Source organism: Amphiprion ocellaris, chromosome 12, assembly GCF_022539595.1.
Source record: "Amphiprion ocellaris isolate individual 3 ecotype Okinawa chromosome 12, ASM2253959v1, whole genome shotgun sequence".
Lineage (NCBI taxonomy): Eukaryota > Metazoa > Chordata > Actinopteri > Pomacentridae > Amphiprion > Amphiprion ocellaris.
Genome location: NC_072777.1, coordinates 12,165,970 through 12,183,112, shown reverse-complemented (window position 1 = coordinate 12,183,112; position 17,143 = coordinate 12,165,970). Strand labels below are relative to the sequence as shown.

The 17,143-nt window shown below is 39.9% G+C and overlaps 2 protein-coding genes and 4 non-coding genes across 7 annotated transcripts; 1 reads left to right on the top strand and 5 right to left on the bottom strand.

The window, feature by feature from the left end:
- Positions 1-3,955: 3,955 nt before the first annotated feature.
- On the bottom strand, positions 3,956-10,124 carry rps7 (ribosomal protein S7). The gene is made up of 6 exons (XM_023267756.3): positions 10,039-10,124; positions 9,289-9,360; positions 8,487-8,630; positions 7,219-7,283; positions 4,925-5,075; positions 3,956-4,066 (listed from the first exon to the last, which is right to left on the bottom strand). Exons 1-6 carry the CDS (start codon positions 10,111-10,113, stop codon positions 3,989-3,991), a joined length of 585 nt encoding a protein of 194 aa, XP_023123524.1. The 5' UTR covers positions 10,114-10,124; the 3' UTR covers positions 3,956-3,988.
- Positions 4,229-4,446, bottom strand: LOC111566965 (small nucleolar RNA SNORA73 family). The gene has a single exon (XR_002746043.2). It is a non-coding gene; the product is annotated as a small nucleolar RNA SNORA73 family (small nucleolar RNA).
- On the bottom strand, positions 5,731-5,948 carry LOC111566963 (small nucleolar RNA SNORA73 family). The gene has a single exon (XR_002746041.1). It is a non-coding gene; the product is annotated as a small nucleolar RNA SNORA73 family (small nucleolar RNA).
- LOC111566964 (small nucleolar RNA SNORA73 family) lies at positions 7,584-7,801 on the bottom strand. The gene has a single exon (XR_002746042.1). It is a non-coding gene; the product is annotated as a small nucleolar RNA SNORA73 family (small nucleolar RNA).
- Positions 8,884-9,101, bottom strand: LOC111566962 (small nucleolar RNA SNORA73 family). Its single transcript, XR_002746040.1, has one exon. It is a non-coding gene; the product is annotated as a small nucleolar RNA SNORA73 family (small nucleolar RNA).
- Positions 10,125-10,957: 833 nt separating the features above from the next.
- On the top strand, positions 10,958-16,729 carry rnaseh1 (ribonuclease H1). Of its 2 annotated transcripts, none has more exons than XM_055016067.1 (8): positions 10,958-11,489; positions 12,983-13,107; positions 13,441-13,575; positions 13,823-13,922; positions 14,068-14,122; positions 14,273-14,357; positions 14,492-14,616; positions 16,406-16,729. In XM_055016067.1, the coding sequence occupies exons 1-8, from the start codon at positions 11,362-11,364 to the stop codon at positions 16,508-16,510; spliced, it is 858 nt and encodes a 285-aa protein (XP_054872042.1). In that variant the 5' UTR covers positions 10,958-11,361; the 3' UTR covers positions 16,511-16,729. The 2 variants fall into 2 exon arrangements, with proteins under 2 accessions (XP_054872042.1, XP_023123522.1); XM_023267754.3 differs by having other exon boundaries at positions 10,960-11,489; positions 13,396-13,575.
- Positions 16,730-17,143: the final 414 nt, after the last annotated feature.

Genomic DNA, 17,143 nt, shown 5'->3' with positions numbered 1-17,143 from the left:
GAAACTCTGTAAACTTTAGTAAAGTCTGTCTGTGATCACTGTTTATGTAACCTGTAGATTTAACTTAATATCTTGAGTTTATTAAACTTGTTTTGTCAAGTTCAGTAGTTGTTACCTCAGTTAGTGTTGTACTTCACTTTGAACTAACTAATCAAAGTTCAGTTAACTCACATTTTTAAGGCAGCAGAACTTTCTACACTAAAAGAAACTTGATATATTGTACAGTGTGCGATCTTTCTCGTCAAAACCAAAGTGCTGTGCAGAGATAAAAGGGACCGTGCAGATAATTACGGTCCCATTTGTTCACATTTTAAAACATCTATCTCTACCATTTCTGCCTACACACTAAATGCAATGAAGGAGAAATTAATTTTATCTGTGTATTTCAAAGAATGGTCATACCTGCAGTCTGGATGCCTTCGCAGTCTGATGTGTGTCTTCAGCAGAGGAGGAGGAACTAGGGTTTGTCAGAGCCGCCTGTGAGAATGTACATGTGAATTCAAAAACCGACCACAAAGTCAAAATCACACTCGCACAGACACACACACACCACACCAACTCCAGCATCCTTCCTGTTTCACATGGTCGCCATGATCTCTTCTGCTCTCATCTGTTTCTCACAAACTTCCTCCTAAAGGCATTATTGCAGATGTGGGTGTTCAGACAAAAAATTATTAATGTGCAGAAGTTTGTGTGTGTTTTGTGGTGTTTCAGCGGGTGATATCCCACTGTCTACAGTCAGCAGACTTCTGTCTCTGAAGGCTGGATAAATTAATATAGCATTAAGTGAAACTGAAAAATCACCATCACTGATAGGTTTAATTGTGTAGCCAGTAAAATGCAACCTGACCAAAACTGTGCGTTAAAGCATGAAGTCACTGTAAAACCTTTTTTAATTGAAACGTGCACACATCTTGTGATCAAATCGGTGCTCATTTCAAGAGTGTGGAGACAAAGACTGACATTTCTGTTGCAGAATGTCCATGTTCTTTGTCCACACTATAACTCCCTCTGGAGGAAGCTGTTTTTGGAGGAAAATGCTGTTTCTGTATGGATGGAGGCTTAAATCTGCTCCTTTATTTCATATTGTAAAACTGCCCTTTCCACAAGATGGAAGCGTGATTGTGTCTAATCAGGTCATATAGCAGTTATTGCTGTATGTGTTGGAAATGCTCTGCAGTAAAACCTTGTTTAAGGGGCTCATAGTTGTGTTGTTTGGGTCACTTCTAGTCAACACAAGCTGTCACAATACTGGAGATCAGTGATGATTTTCTGTCTTTTGAAGTTTATAAGATGGTTTAAACATAAATCAGGCCAAAAGCTGGTGAAGCTCATGCCACATCAGTAAACTACTGAATGAAAAGTTTCCAGTTTGGTCCGACGGTGGATCAGCTTGAAGATACACAACAAAATCCAGAGTCTGTTGTAAAAGAGTGAGACTGAAGCAACAGCTACATGAACCTGCTGAATACAAGAGGAAACACTCAGGGACTGTGAGCACAGCAGCAGTTCAGGGTGATGTTTAAAATCTGTTCAGTCTTTTCACTGGAATAAAGGCAGCCACCAACACAGACGTTAACAGTTTGATTTTCTTGTCTGCATTTACAGCTGGAATTCTGGGAACTCAAACACAACGTCTGTGTGTGTGAGATTCTTGTAGACACCAGAGAAAGTCTCCACCTCAAACACAACAGCACTAATAACAGGACATGATAATAAAAAGAACTTTTCTTCAAACATCAAACAAAACATCATAAATGGATCCCAGCTGACTTTGAGTAAAAGACACAGTACATCCTGGACAGTTTTCCAGTCCATCACAGGGCAAACACAGAGAGACAGACAAGCAAGCACACTTTCACCTACCACAGATTTACAATGATTAGTTAAACTCAGAGGGCAGCTGTAGGAGGATGTACCTTGTGATAACCCAACAGACTCTCTCATATGCAAACTCCATACAGAAAGGCTCCAGCTGAGCTTCCAAACCAGGACCTATTCACTTCTCACTGTGCTGCCGGGAGTATTGGTTAGAGCTCAAACATTCACTCTTTAGCATCAATCCATCGTTTATTCACAGGAGCAGGCCACTGCTAAAACACATTGATGGTGGGTCTCTCACAGCTACGCTTGTGGGAAAAAACCTTCAGAAATGGCTAAAACACTAAAAAAAGTTATTCAGCTGTTAGCACTGACACTACGGAGGTTCCTAGGAAAGATGCACTCAAGCTAGCAAAGTCACCAACAACATGGTGTACTTGTAAGTTATTCTGTAAACAAACTCATATTCTCACAGAAACATTTGGCATATATTTTGACAAGCAAAACACCTGCAACAGTCAGTTTTGCCACTAAAACAAATTTATTTAGCATTTTCAGCAGAGCTTATTACCGATCGACTTAACACAGATAGGATACAAGCAGACTGACGCTATAATGTGGGGTGAACACCTCAAACCTGCAGAGGCCCAGTAGAGGATGCTGACATTACATCCAGTCCCAGTGGGAGATTAATAATGCATTGTAAATAAGACAAATACTTGCAAGTAGTGACAAGTGATGGCAAGTGTGATCATTAAGTCTGCTACACCTGGAGTAAAAAGATGGTAAGCCTGAAGTGCTCACTGTGCAAGAGCTGCTGTCTACCTACCTACCTACCTTTTGTGAAATCCAAAATTTCAACCATGTAATGGTTCCAAGTAAATAAACAATTTATTTAATTTCTGCTCGAAACATTTATTCTGTTGTTGCGATGCAACAACAGGAGTCAGATGAGTACAGCTGAACCTCGCAGCAGGTCACAGACTGCTGTACGTATAGAAAATTCATCCTGACAGAATTCGATCTCTTGATCTTTGTGTTTCAAGCATGCAGTTTTAACCACTCGGCCACCAACAACAAAGAGCCTTTGAAGGACAGAAAGTGGGTCTCCGAGCGACGACCTCTGTTTGTCTGTCTGTCTGTACTTTTGTTCCAGTAAATATTATCTGCTGGTCGGACTCAGTTTATGATAAACATGAGTGGATTGTTGAAGGTAGAACAAGTGAAAAGACTGTGGAAGATGCAGACTCTCATCCTCAGCAGCAGCAGGACGGAGCTTTGTCTCCGATGTGGTGGAGGTTAAGTGTTTTTTGTCCTGTGATCCACCGTCAGAACAGTCAGCAGTCACTGTCTGGATGTCTGAAATCCTCATGTGTTGTGTTTGGAGGCTGGTTGTTCTTTAAGATCTCATGAAATTGTTGCGCTTCCAAGAGTGTCAGACGTTTTCGTGACTGATGTGTGATAAGTGACGAGATCCGTAAGTGAAGAATAAGAATGAAAAGCTGATCTTGTATCAGTGATGATCAAGTGCAGAGCTGCAAGCACGATTAAATGAAGTGGTGTGCTTTTAAAAAGTAGTGATTGATTTGTACTTAGTTCCATTTCACGATTAACAATGAAAACTGTTTACCTTACAGGCTGGTTTATGTCTTTTTCACCATTACGTTAGGCAACTATACGGCTCTGAATGCGAGCTTGATCAAGAACTACGCTACCACTTCAGTCAACTCAAGGATCATCTGATCCTGAGTTGCCGAACGTGGCAGTGAATAGAACAAAGCCGAATCTGCTCCAGAAACACAGCAGGAAGTCAAGCTGCATTTATAGTCATCTGATGAGCTGTTGGTCTCACTCATGGTGTTCACTTATCTTTTCTGAATATTTTCATGTCTGACACAATCTCCCAGGAAAACTTGACTGCCACATCATGTTTAGACATTTTTCTTTGCTTTAGTTTTCATATTAGCTGTTGGATTAGTTTAGTCTGAGGCTACTACTTGCAGAATACACTCTGGTTTGGTCTGAAGGTGGAGCAGATTGAAGACACAGCCAGGAGAAGAGTTGGATCTCAGAATTTGATGCTGAGCAAACAGCTGTTCAGTCTTCACTATAAATAAAAGACAGGTACCAACACTGACAGTAAACAAATTTATTTTGTCATCTGCATTTACAGCTGGAATTCTGGGAATTCAAACACGACGTCTTTGCCTGTGAGTTTCTTGTAGACACCAGAGAAAGTCTCCACCTGAAACACAACAGCAGACAAACATAATTTAGACTAGGGCAGCAGCAGAACAACCATCAGACATTTTTCTTTTGACACACGGATTCCTTGTATTTTATAGGAATTTGACTTTTTTCCATATTCTGTTCAGAACCACAAGAATCTTGCATCTGTCACTCGACATTTTGTGCACTGCATGGTTTAGCTCCCCAGTAATGGCCCCAAAGGACTCTGGGAAGATGTAGGAATATGCAGGACGCTCGTCCTCACCAGCCAGAAGCCGGGGACAGAGCTCTCTGTCCGACGATGTGGAACGGGACTGTACGTCTCAGCTCAGAGCTACGCTCCCATACGCCACCAGGACAGAGCCAGGAGAGCAACTCGCTGGATGTCCACGTCAGAGAAAAACTAGCACATTTGTAAAGCCTCATGTGTTTTGTGTTCAGAGGGAGATCATGGTTTTAGATCTCATCTGACTGTTCTGCTTCCCAAATTGTCATAAGGTTAAGTGACTCATGTCTGACAGATAACTGACAGCTGATCAGATCCATAAAACATGACAATAATGATTAAAACATGATTTTCTCTTACTGAGTATCACTGCAACATTTCATTATTCCACTAGTCAAGTCAGTTTTCAATGAAAAACGTGAACCGGTTGATGGTTCCAAGTTTAAAACCATGCTGATTTTCTAGGTCTTACATTATAGTATTCCTGATGTTTGTTGAACAAAATGAAACATTTTATGACAGCATACTGGACTTAAGAATATTCTGACAAAACTTTTTCAGATGCTTAAATACAACCCAAATATTGAGAAAATGATTCTTCTTGTCTGAACATCTTGCCACATCTTCTGCATGCAGTTGAGAACTTACTTTGTGTTCGACGTTGTTCTGCTGCGCTTTGTCCAGGTGGACCTTGATGAGCCTGCTGCTGTCCAGTTTGACTCTAATCCTCTTACCCACGATCTCGCTGGGGAACACAAGGTCCTCCAAGATGGCGTCATGGACCGCAGTCAGAGTACGGCTGAGAAAAGAATCAAAGACATTGACAGTCAACACTCATGCAACTTAAAAGATATGAACACCTGGGATCTGTGCTTCAAGGACACCTTGACACAACCGATTGATTCAGTCCAGAAAACTTAGTAGCTCCTGTAGTAGCAGCAAACAACTTAATTCTTTCCAAAAACGTCAACCACTTGCTGGTTATAGGTTCTTAAGCATTTAAAATTTGCCGCTTTTCTGTTTGATGAAGCTGAAAATTTTAATTAAATGTATAGCTTTCAGACTATTGGTTGGGCAAAAGCAATCCGGAGATGTCGCTATACAAACTAGGAAAATATGATGGCCATGTGTCAATTTTTAGACATTTCATAGACAAATCAACATGAGATTAAATCAACTGAGTAAACTTCAGCAGCAGCCCTAATCAATGAAAATTACTTTAATCTGCATTAAATGGCTGTCACAAGCCAAGTGTTTTTTAACTGTAATCTTTTAAGTTGAATTATTACTTTCCGCTGACTCGCAAGGCTCCCTTTAAATGTTTCTAGCTTTCAACCTAAAACTGCTCTTCATCAGGAAGCAATAATATGAGTCAAGGGCTCTTATTTTCATTACTTTAATTATGACAATGAAAATGTAACAAAGCATGCAATTGTTTTACAAGTCTGTAAACATTTTGTGCACTGCATGGTTTAGCTCCCCAGTAACGGCCCCAAAGGACTCTGGGAAGATGTAGGAATATGCAGGACGCTCGTCCTCACCAGCCAGAAGCCGGGGACAGAGCTTTCTGTCCGACGATGTGGAACGGGACTGTACGTCTCAGCTCAGAGCTACGCTCCCATACGCCACCAGGACAGAGCCAGGAGAGCAACTCGCTGGATGTCCACGTCGGTCCAAACCTGAGTTCATCAATATCACTTTAAACTGCCAGATTAATTCTGTCTATTGACTAATCATTTTCACCTCTACAACAGAAAAGCGTAGAACTCAAAAAGTGATAAAAGTCCTTTCTCCAAATATCAAAATGTTTAAACTTCAAATGCCTTCAGCAGTCAGGTTTGATTGTGATGTTTTCTTTTTTAGAATACAATATTGTAACTAACAGGTAACCATGAATGGTGCAGAAAAAAAATCTACTAGACTGACTAAACATTAAACATCAATTGAGTGGTAATGTGACTGCAGCTTCTCTGTTGTGATTATTTCCTTCCTTGTGTATAAACAGAATATCTTCAGATTTTGGGCTCTTCGTCGCATAAAACCACAACTCTGAATGAAGGCTTCCCCTTGTGGCTTTAGAAGATTTTAAGGGCCCTTTTTCACCACTTCATTATCTTATCCAGGAACTGTGACAAAAACATGCTTAGATTTTTTTTATTGTGTTAGTAATTGCTCTACTATGAAGATTCTACTGAGCCAATTTATAGATAAACTAGCCTGATAGTGACACCTCCCATTAGCTCATCCAGTAAAATGCAAGCAACAAATTAAGGATCTTCATCACATCAATGCAAAAATATAGTAAATTTTGAAGTATTGCAACTAACTTATCAATTTGCCTACTGGTGATTTTCCTGAATTAAGCAACAGTTTCGTTTATGATTCCAGTAAGACACACAACGCCGTTCTACAGGGCCAAAACTCAGAATTCATTTAAACTCCATCTCATTTTTCAGCTCAGAGTCACAAATCCATCTTAACAGACTGTATTTAGACAACTTGTGCAGCCAGAGCAGCAGGACAAAACCATAACAAATTTATTTTACTACCGTAAAATGTCCAAGGACAGTAATTACCTAGATGTGAGAAGCTTGGAACATTGACTATTTGGCATAAAAAGGACTTTGTAATAGAAACTTTTAATCCCATACAGTGGTTCTGCTTGTTGATTGGCTACATTACCCAAATCGGCCTAATAAGCCAGATAAATCCTATCAAACCATCTCCATTCCTTATTTCGCTTTGCTGAAACTACCCGAGGGTAGAGGGGATTATCTAATCCACAAATTATTATATAGCAGTAAAGATTAAAAAGTGATAATAAAAGACAGCATTTTTGACCAACAGTTTAATAACCTAAACCTTCATCTCTTTCATGAGATATTTTCCTATTTTCTTAAATCTATGTAAAATTAAAATGAAGGCCAACAATCTCTACTCACCTCCTGGGACGCTTCTGCTTATTCTTTGTGCGGCTTTTTCTGGTGGGTTTGGGCAGAATTCTCCTCTGAAAGTCAACATCATCATTTGATTAATCTCTCATCAGGATTCACAGACAAAAGACAATTGCAACTCAAACATTAAAAGACATTTCAAGTCTGACGAACAATCTCAGTCCCAGCTTTAGTGTCAAAATTTTGTTCATTTGGCTTTAAACAAACAGTTCATAAAAGTTGAAAATGTAAATGTTTCTCAGTTTGTCATTTTTCTCATGGCTACATTCTAAGGATACAGGGTACTAACATTGCACAACTATAATATGGTTTAATTTCAGCATCAGCATTATCAGGTGAACCCTGGTGTCAAATAATGTGCACTGCATGGTTTAGCTCCCCAGTAATGGCCCCAAAGGACTCTGGGAAGATGTAGGAATATGCAGGACGCTCGTCCTCACCAGCCAGAAGCCGGGGACAGAGCTTTCTGTCCGACGATGTGGAACGGGACTGTACGTCTCAGCTCAGAGCTACGCTCCCATACGCCACCAGGACAGAGCCAGGAGAGCAACTCGCTGGATGTCCACGTCAGACAAATACTGAGTTCATCAATATCACTTTAAACTGCCAGATTCCCCGTTACTTCTTGCAGCAGGTTTGTATATTTGGGTGTTCTTTAAAATCTGCAATAACATTTGATGTTACAGATTTTAAAGAACACCCAAACTTTACTTGCTTAATTATTTTTCTTGGTCAAATAACCTCAAGTGTTATTGCTCTGTACCACTGCTGTGAAAACAACTAGCACAATGTCAACTTTCCAAAAAAGTCACAAAATTATTTGGTAAAGATATTTGTAATAATCTAGGGGGATCTTACAAATAAAGTTTTGACCTTATGATGTAGGAGAAATTGCTTTCAGCCTGTCGTTAACCTACTTGACACCTGAGTAATCTGCAAATCAGATTTTTACAATGGCAAACAGATTAACAAGCTCCCAAAGGGAAGTGCTCTCTGAATGATTCCTACATAACTGACCCCAAAATAGAAGAGAGAGTCAGAACAAGCCCAAATGTTACAACTGGTTGCAGACACATCTTCTATTACCAATATAAAAAGGACTATCAGCCTTTACAACCCATATTCTCATTTAAATTCCTATGGGGCAATTAAGGGGAGTTCATCAGCTCTTAGCTTATCCTTAAAACACATGGAGACTGTTAGACAACCCTATGACTCTCTCCATTGAAGACATAATCCATGGCAGACATTCTCACCTGTGCGATGAAGACCACGTGCTTTCCGCTGAACTTCTTCTCCAGCTCCCTCACCAGACGCACCTGAATCTTCTGGAAGGACTTCAGCTGAGGAACAGGAACGAAGATGATGATGGCTTTCCTGCTGCCACCAACTTCAATTTCCTGAAACAAAGCAAACAGAGTAAATGTTTGGAAGGGCAGCCTCTGCATACCGCCTCTACAGCTTACAAACATGAATTATATCCCAGGACTATCTGCCAGCTCTTCAAGAAACCAGACATTAGTCATTAAATTTATATCATCGTTTAACTGTTCTAAAGGTGTAGCCAGTAAACAGCAACAATTAGCTTTAGGTTACTGCAAGAAATGTTAGACAATATAAATACTGCAACATAAAACACAAGTATGCATCAATAAATGTGCACTGCATGGTTTAGCTCCCCAGTAATGGCCCCAAAGGACTCTGGGAAGATGTAGGAATATGCAGGACGCTCGTCCTCACCAGCCAGAAGCCGGGGACAGAGCTTTCTGTCCGACGATGTGGAACGGGACTGTACGTCTCAGCTCAGAGCTACGCTCCCATACGCCACCAGGACAGAGCCAGGAGAGCAACTCGCTGGATGTCCACGTCGGACTGGATGTAATATTCAACATTTTCAGATATGCAACAGCTTTTTTTGAATACAAATTACTTAACATACAAACAGCAAATCCAAAATTATGCTAATTTAAATAGTTAGCTCTCTAAGAACTTCAACAAATAATGTAAAGAGAGGGATGAGTGAGAAACTTTTGTACATAAATCTGTTTGAACTCCCACCTTTGCTGCAGTGATGTTCAGCTCTCTCAGCTGAGCCTTCAGATCAGAGTTCATCTCCAGCTCAAGCAGAGCCTGCAGAATGACATGTCACATAAGTGTCGATAATCTGGATTTTTACAGTCTACAGTTCACTGACTACATTTAAATAGGCTGCAACAATCACAAATATACATGTTATTGTCTGACTGGCTCAAGCTGCATCTACTCAGTTCAAATTTTTGCATACATGTAACTAAGCAGAATCTGTTTCCATCCTAAAAACCATGAAAGTTCAGTCAACAAGTCCAGAATATTGTGTATTATAAATTCAACTACACAGAAAATAAATTTTATGCAGCCAGATGCGCTCAGGCAATACCTAACGTGACTTGTAAATAAACCTAAATTCAGCTACTTTTCATGAATAATTAATAAAATAAAGGATGAATCCAGACAAATTAAGCAGTGATGTATACTTCTGGGTGATGACTAAACTTCAACACTATATATTGTTCAGCACTGACATGAAAAACAGTTACACTGAATGAAGTTCAAGTTCAATGTGAAGTTGAGCAAATTAACCCCAAAACATCACGTCAGTTTTTCCTATATCACGCGGCCCTAGTATGAATTGTATGTTGACATTTACATATATTTCTCCAAGAACCTTGTATTTCAACATGAGAAGCAGCAGGTGTAGTTACACTCATGCAGCCTGATAAAAAACACAACACAACATGGATTTAACGCTGAGAAACTTGGTGTTCTTACCTGGGAGATCCCAGACTCGAACTCGTCTGGCTTTTCGCCATTAGGCTTGACTATTTTGGCGCTGGTACTGAACATGGCCTTTGTCTCTGCATGGGGAAAAAGACATGTGGGTTACAAACACAGCTAGCCAGAGGTCTTTATGCCTCACTTGACTGGTATCAATCCGAGAGAACCAGCATGACCGGCGTTTAGCTTATGGCAAACCAAGTAGCCGAATGCTACCTGCTAGCCCACCAAAACTGTCTTAACAGATAGAGGTAAGAGTTTGCTTGAGAAATAATTGTGCTGAAAACACAAGTAACCACGTAACTTTATCCCCAAAATAAAAGCAGGACCCTCGGCTACTACATAAAAACCGCGCAGGTTAGGCTTGGTTAGAGGGAATGATAACTGGCTAATGTAACCTAGCAGGGTGACATTATTCCTGCTCTGGTTTACCTGTTCAACTGACAGCGGTTACTCGCACTAACTGCTTTAACTTCACAAAAACTGACCCACTAAGAGACAGAGCTTCGTATATTCAGTCTGTGCCTTCTCTTGTCGCTACCGTAGCGGCTAACTGAACACATGCACGGCCTACTAACTACTCCCCATTGCCAGAACCCATTCACCGGAGCTACTCTACTACGCTCTAATTTGGGATGTAAAAGTGCCATCCGTAGCTACAAACCATAAAATCTAAGGCATCACACTCTTGAGGTGCTTTGTTGGACGTAAATTTTACGATTAAACAACATTAAAGCACATTTTAGAATGGAAAACGTAGTCCAGTGAAAAATGGCACGACTAACCTCTGTCAACGACGGCCAAGGAAGAGGCCGGAACATCGCGAGAATTGCCTTAGTCCAATGGGAACGACTAATTTTACTATCGCGAGAATTGGTGGAGTCCACGTTTGAGTGACAAGAAATATCGCGAGATTTGTGGAAACTCAGATGTGACTGAAGGTAACTGCAGTTTAACGACAGTTAGCGTTACTTTTTGGTTTCTTTTTTCCTTTTCTTTATATTAGCATTTTTCAGAATTAGCTTAATTATATTATAAGAAGCCTTCTAGAGACGTTTTACTCTTGTCACGTTTATTTGGAAGTTTTTTCAACGTTTTTGTCTCGTGGTTCACGCTACGCCAACAAAAGCAGCTAGTATTTAGCTAATTTGAGCATCTTCCTGCACCTGTGTACATATATTGTTATGCTAAATTTACCTTTGGTTGTCATAACAAAACACGTGTTGACCAGTCAGACTTGAGGACTTGTCACTGTGCTTGAGTTAATGTTACGATGCAAGCCATCTCCGTTTCTCGGCAGCTTTTAGGCAGACAGTGATGTTTAGACTGACTGGTCTTTTCAGAGTAGTACGCAGGAGCCTTTGCAGCGCCGCCGACGACATGCCAAAGGGGAAATTTTTCTACGCAGTTAGGAAGGGATTGAAACCGGGAGTCTACCCTTCATGGTGAGGCTATATACACCTTCATCTCATCACAATTGTTATTTAGAAAGTGTATTTCTTGTAGTGACATTATTAGGAGGGAGAATACGTCAGGCTCCATTCACATAACTTGTGGTTTGTTTCCTTCAGCTATGTCAAACAGCACTATAATGAAATGCTTTATATTATTCTAATCATTATAATACTATTCAGTTCGACATGACAGCAACACATTAGCAACTGCTTATTACAATAGGCTTTCATTTTCTCCCAGTCCCTGACATTGATTTAACCTATAGAAACTAATTTCTGTGTATCAAAGTTACACATTTAAAAGTTTTTGTCCCTTATAAACAATTCCCTCCCTTATAATGTCTTAGTTGTAACTCCACACCTGCCTCCTCTAGAATGTGCATATCTATAAAGTCTTGGTGTCTGTCTCTGCACACACCTCCCCATTCGCAGCTCAAGCACACCATAGGCACATTTTCCTATTTCGAGCGGCCTTGTTCCCTCCATCCTCCATCCTCCTGCCTGTGACCTGGGCATCGATCTTAGCATGCCATCCTAATTCTCTCTATTCCTAACATACATTTGAAGGAGAGAGGAGAAATGAATGAGAGAAGGCTTGCTGGAGGAGCTATGAGAGAGAATGCACAAGTGTGTCCTCTTTGTGTCTTTTGCAGAAATCTTTTCTGCACCTGTGAAATTGAAAAGAGGCGTAAAGCCCCTCTCTACAAGTTGACAGGATTGGTCCTTCAGATTTGTTCCACATGCAACCCTAGAAGTCTGAATCCTTGTCTTTGAGACTTTCACCTGTATGCTGCAGTTACAAGGTGGAAATGCTCAGCCATGGTGTTGATTTAAAAAACCCATCTGGACATGTTAACAAGTTAAAGAAAAACTTGATTTACACCAGAGGAGGTCATAAAGCTGATTTGTTAGCAAGCTGCTGTTGACTTAACTTCGCTCTCAATCAGGTCTGACTCTGAAAGTAATTTGCATTTGCCAGTGTCATTGGTACACTGCAGTTTCAAGGTGGAAATGCTTGGTCATGGCATTGACCACTTATTCCACTCAAGATATGTCTTCTAGGATATTAAAAAAAACAACAACATATGGACTTGTTACCAGGGTAAAAAATCAAATTTGGAGGCAGGAGGGTCTCTAACCACTTCCTTACCTATCTGTTAAAGGTATTAAGATATTCTTTGCAGTGTTGCTAGAAACTGTGAAAAATGCACAGTCTTTATGTGAGGTTTGGTGCACCCAACCCAATTTTATTTGAAAATACAAAAAGCAAACCAAAAAAAGAAATTTAAGAAAAGTCAAGATTGATTTAGAACAAAGCGCTGTTCACCTCAGTATGCATGTGATAAAGATACCACCCAACATTTGACATCAAGTAGAGTATATACAGTGTAAGCTTTGGGGAAAGTGGGGGGATTCTGAACAACACAGGATTCCTGCTAAGATGTATTGAACTCATTATATTCCCATTCTTTGTTGGGATTTAGGGATGAATGTAAGAACCAGGTGGACAAATTTCCAGCTGCATCCTTCAAGAAGTTTGCATCAGAGCGAGATGCCTGGGCGTTTGTCAGAGGAGTCGAGCCTTCTTCAGCTCCAGAGGTCAATAAAGGTAAGCTAGGCTAGATTGACATGAAGATTTTGTTCTTTGCACTGCTGAAATACCAATATCCAGAAATTATAAATGATCCATCATGGAGCGGGCTCTGATCATTCTACAATTAAAATGGCTTTTATTGTAGATTAGAGACACAAGTTAATCTAGTCACTGCTTAATTATGGAAGACACTGGATGTAGTAATACATACTCATTTATCATACATATGCAAATAGACAAAAACTGTACAGTGGTATTACTGGCGATTTCTTTAAGCTGCATCATTAAGTATTTTTGTCTTAGTAATTCAGAGCGTGGAGTCAGACATCTCTCTGCTTCCTAAACGAGGCCCTGAGCCGCTGGAGTACATCCCCCTTGGCAAGAAGAGATGTCTCTCAGAGGAGGAACCAGAACAGCATCCCAAACGAGTCAAACAATCAGAGAGCTCATCATCAGAAAACACAGAGGGATTCACATACATGGGTAAGACAGTCAAACTTCTGTAGAAAGGAGATTAGTGTCCTAATAAGGTTTAATGTCGGGGTTTTACTCAGTTTGTCGTCAACTGTCTATTAAAGCATAGCCATTTTTGATAGTCCGTGGCTAGATAATGTGTACAGTATTTCACATATTGTTGTATGTAAAAGTTAAAATGGAGAAAATAAAGACCGTGCTAAAACTCCAGTTTCTGCACTGTAGTGTCACTGAGACCTGTCCTCCCTCTGACCAGGTGATGCTGTGGTTGTTTACACCGACGGCTGCTGCTCAGCCAACGGACAGAGCAGAGCCTGTGCCGGCATCGGCGTGTACTGGGGCCCCAGCCACCCACTGTGAGAAAACACACGCTCGTATTGCTGAAGGGCACCTTTTTATACTGCTTTCAAAATGAATTCCAACATTATGAAAAACTCCATGATGAAAAATGAAATCAATAAATGCAGTCATTGTCACATTTGTTGCTTTTTTGTCCTGCAGAAATGTCGCAGAGCGGCTGGAGGGAAGACAGACCAACCAGCGCGCGGAGATACAAGTAAGCACATCTCAGCATGAGTGTGTATGACTCAAAAATCTAATTTAAAACACTAAATTAATTTCTGTACATGAAAGTATACAATAATGTTTTGCAAATATCACGTTTTGATTTGTCATTTACCTGTCGTCGCTGTTTTCAATGGACCAGGCAGCATGCAAAGCACTGGAACAGGCCAAAGAGAAGAACATTAAGAAGTTGGTTCTTTACACTGACAGCAAATTTACGATCAATGGTGAGTTACGTAAAACAGTTTTTAATTTTCATCAAAACTTTTTCTAAATTTTTCTTTGTTCATCCTCAGCCACATGTTAGGGTGAAGCTAAAACAATGAATTGTAGAATCTGATATATGTGGTGTTTGCTGCAGGTGTGACCAGCTGGGTGAAAAACTGGAAGCTGAATGGATGGAGGTTGAAATCTGGAGGTCAGATCACCAACAAAGAAGACTTTGTCAAGCTGGACAGATTGAATGCACAGCTGGAGGTGGTCTGGGTAAGTATGAGTTCACTGCTGAGTTCACCTTGAAACCAGAAACAGTTCCACAGTTCCTACTTATAGTTTCTTAAAACAAATGATTCACCATGCTAATTGCTCCTAAAGATCAGCTGCGGAATTTACTACATGCATCGGAACTTTTTCAGAACACCTTAAATGTTTGAGGCAAAATCAATTTAAGCTCCATTGGGTAGATATTTATGTATATTTTGTTTACTCAAGATCATGTTATAACTGATTTCCATTTTCTGGTGGGTAAAATAATTAAAAAACAGTGAGACTGCAGCTTTAAATGCATGCTACTTAGTGGAATGTATTATTTTACTGAAGAGAAAAAGTAAAAGTAGTTATTAAACTTACTGACTGATAATTCTGTGGTACAATCTGTTGTCCTCCTCGGTGGTATAAAGACTCAATCTGTTGGTCATAAAAAACACCACAAGGGGGCATCAGAGCCTTATTTTCTCCCGAGTGAACTATGTGTTGTAAATATGGGATGGCAGTCTGAAAACCTGTTAAGGAAAAAATACTCTCATGGGGAAAGAAAAGTCGGTGTGATGCTTGAGTGAAGTTTTGAAACTTGAAGAGGAGGAACTAGGTAAAACACTAAAATCCTTAGAGTGAGAATATTTCCTGCTGATTTTGTCAGTGGTTCACTTAGATTTTGCTTTTTGTTGCATAGAGTCAGCCTGAGGCAACATCGTGTGTGAGCTATTTCCTGAATCAATTAATTGTTTTGACTGTAAAATGTTAAGTAATTTAGAAAAGCCTGTAAAATATTGATCCTTTACAATTTACTATAAAACACGTTGGCATATTCAGTCTTCCTGTATTGTTAACAAAGAGTCTAAAACTTTGCAAAAATTTAATTTATTATCATGAGACTAAGAAAAAAACAATTCAGTGTTAACCGTTTTTTAAATATCAAATGTGAGCAAAATGGTAGCATGGCATTGCCAGACTAATTGCACAAATGCTAATCAGTCAGGTCATGTAAAGGACGGTCACAGACCAAAATGTCTCTGTACGTGATTGGAGAGGCCTACAACCAATCAGAGCAACCAAGTATGTAACACTCAAGTATTAACTCCTTTTAACTCATTGTGTCACAAGCTCTCACATTTGTCTGTTTCCCAGGTCCCTTTAAATGATTAATTAATTATCAGAATCCTGGCTGAATAAGGTTTATCTGTAACCTGTACCAAACAGATTGAATTAAGTATAAGCTGGTAATTCTTTTTTCTGTAAGTGTTTTTAAAGTGTTGCAAGTATTGCTCCACTCAGACTTGTTGGCGGTTTTGCTTTGCAGTGTCTCCCATTTTCCTTTCACAGAATGTTAAGCTTAGATGGCACTCAAAAATTATGGGAAAGTAAACAGTAATTAGCGTGGTGTCTTCCTGAGGGAAACAGACTTGTTCTGCTCATGTCATATAAAACAAATAATAGATACAGAAAGGATTTCTGTGTTAACAACTAAACAACAATTCAGAATTAAATAAAAATATTGACGGAGCACTACAGCATTACATTGGGTTCAACTGTAGACTTCAGCTGGCTCAAGCCAATAATTTTTGTTGGATTTTCAGGCACTTCTTTATTGTGCCAAGTCAAATATATGGTGGCTTTCAGAAAATAATACAAGTTTCCAAGTTGTATTTATGACTTGGATGTCTGCATGGCTGCTATTAACAAATTTAAAACACCAGCTGCTCAGGCTCAAGAGGATGACTTTACAGGTCATAAGATTTTTTATTTCACTCTCACGCTTCCTCTCCTTGCCCTCCAGATCCATATTCCAGGTCACGCCGGCTACAGAGGCAACGAGGAGGCCGACAGACTGTCGAGAGAAGGAGCAGCGAAGCCTCTACAGCAGCAGCATGAAGTCGATTAGCACTGAAGAGATCGGCTGCCGGACTGTTTGTTTATGCTGTTCTTTGGTTTATCAACCAGTTGACATCTTTGATTTGGAGGTTTGTTTTTCCTCTCAGCAACATTCGTGACTGAACTGAAACTTCGAGGGGGAGACTCGATGTGTTGGTCAGCTTTACTGTTGAATGTTTATTTTAGTTTGTGTTTCTGCTTTGAATAAAGTTTAAAGTTGCTGCTGTAACCACTTATTGTGGCTTGTGATGGAGCATGAGACTAACAGTTAGTCAATGTGATGTTTCCTCTGAAGATCATTTTTATTTATCATTTTTTGAGAATAGAGGGCAAACAAAATGAAGACAGAGGAGGGAAAGAGAAGAGTGAACAAGAGCATCGATAAGAGAAGATGAGGATACGGACTAGAAATGCAGGTGAGGTGAGAAAGGATGGATTAAAAAATAGGAAGAGGGAAATCTGGAGTACAAGCAATACATAAAATTTGATCGTTCAGACTGGTTATAATGCAGTCAGCTGTCCAGCAGGAGGCGCTCCAGATCGTTTTTCAAGCCCAGACAAAGACTTTTGAGGACTTGGGGTTCATTTAAGGATCTCCTTGAATGCCTGCTCACACACTTTGATAAAAGTCATTTAGAGCATT

Coding starts and splice junctions, on each gene's coding strand:
- rnaseh1 (XM_023267754.3), top strand. CDS start 11,362: ATGTTTAGACTGACTGGTCTTTTCAGAGTAGTACGCAGGAGCCTTTGC. Junction 13,108..13,395: donor AGCTCCAGAGGTCAATAAAG/GTAAGCTAGGCT, acceptor TTTTTGTCTTAG/TAATTCAGAGCGTGGAGTCA. Junction 13,923..14,067: donor TGGGGCCCCAGCCACCCACT/GTGAGAAAACAC, acceptor TTTGTCCTGCAG/AAATGTCGCAGAGCGGCTGG.
- rps7 (XM_023267756.3), bottom strand. CDS start 10,113: ATGTTCAGTACCAGCGCCAAAATAGTCAAGCCTAATGGCGAAAAGCCA. Junction 8,631..9,288: donor TGAACATCACTGCAGCAAAG/GTGGGAGTTCAA, acceptor GCTTTGTTTCAG/GAAATTGAAGTTGGTGGCAG. Junction 5,076..7,218: donor AAGCAGAAGCGTCCCAGGAG/GTGAGTAGAGAT, acceptor TTCTTTTCTCAG/CCGTACTCTGACTGCGGTCC.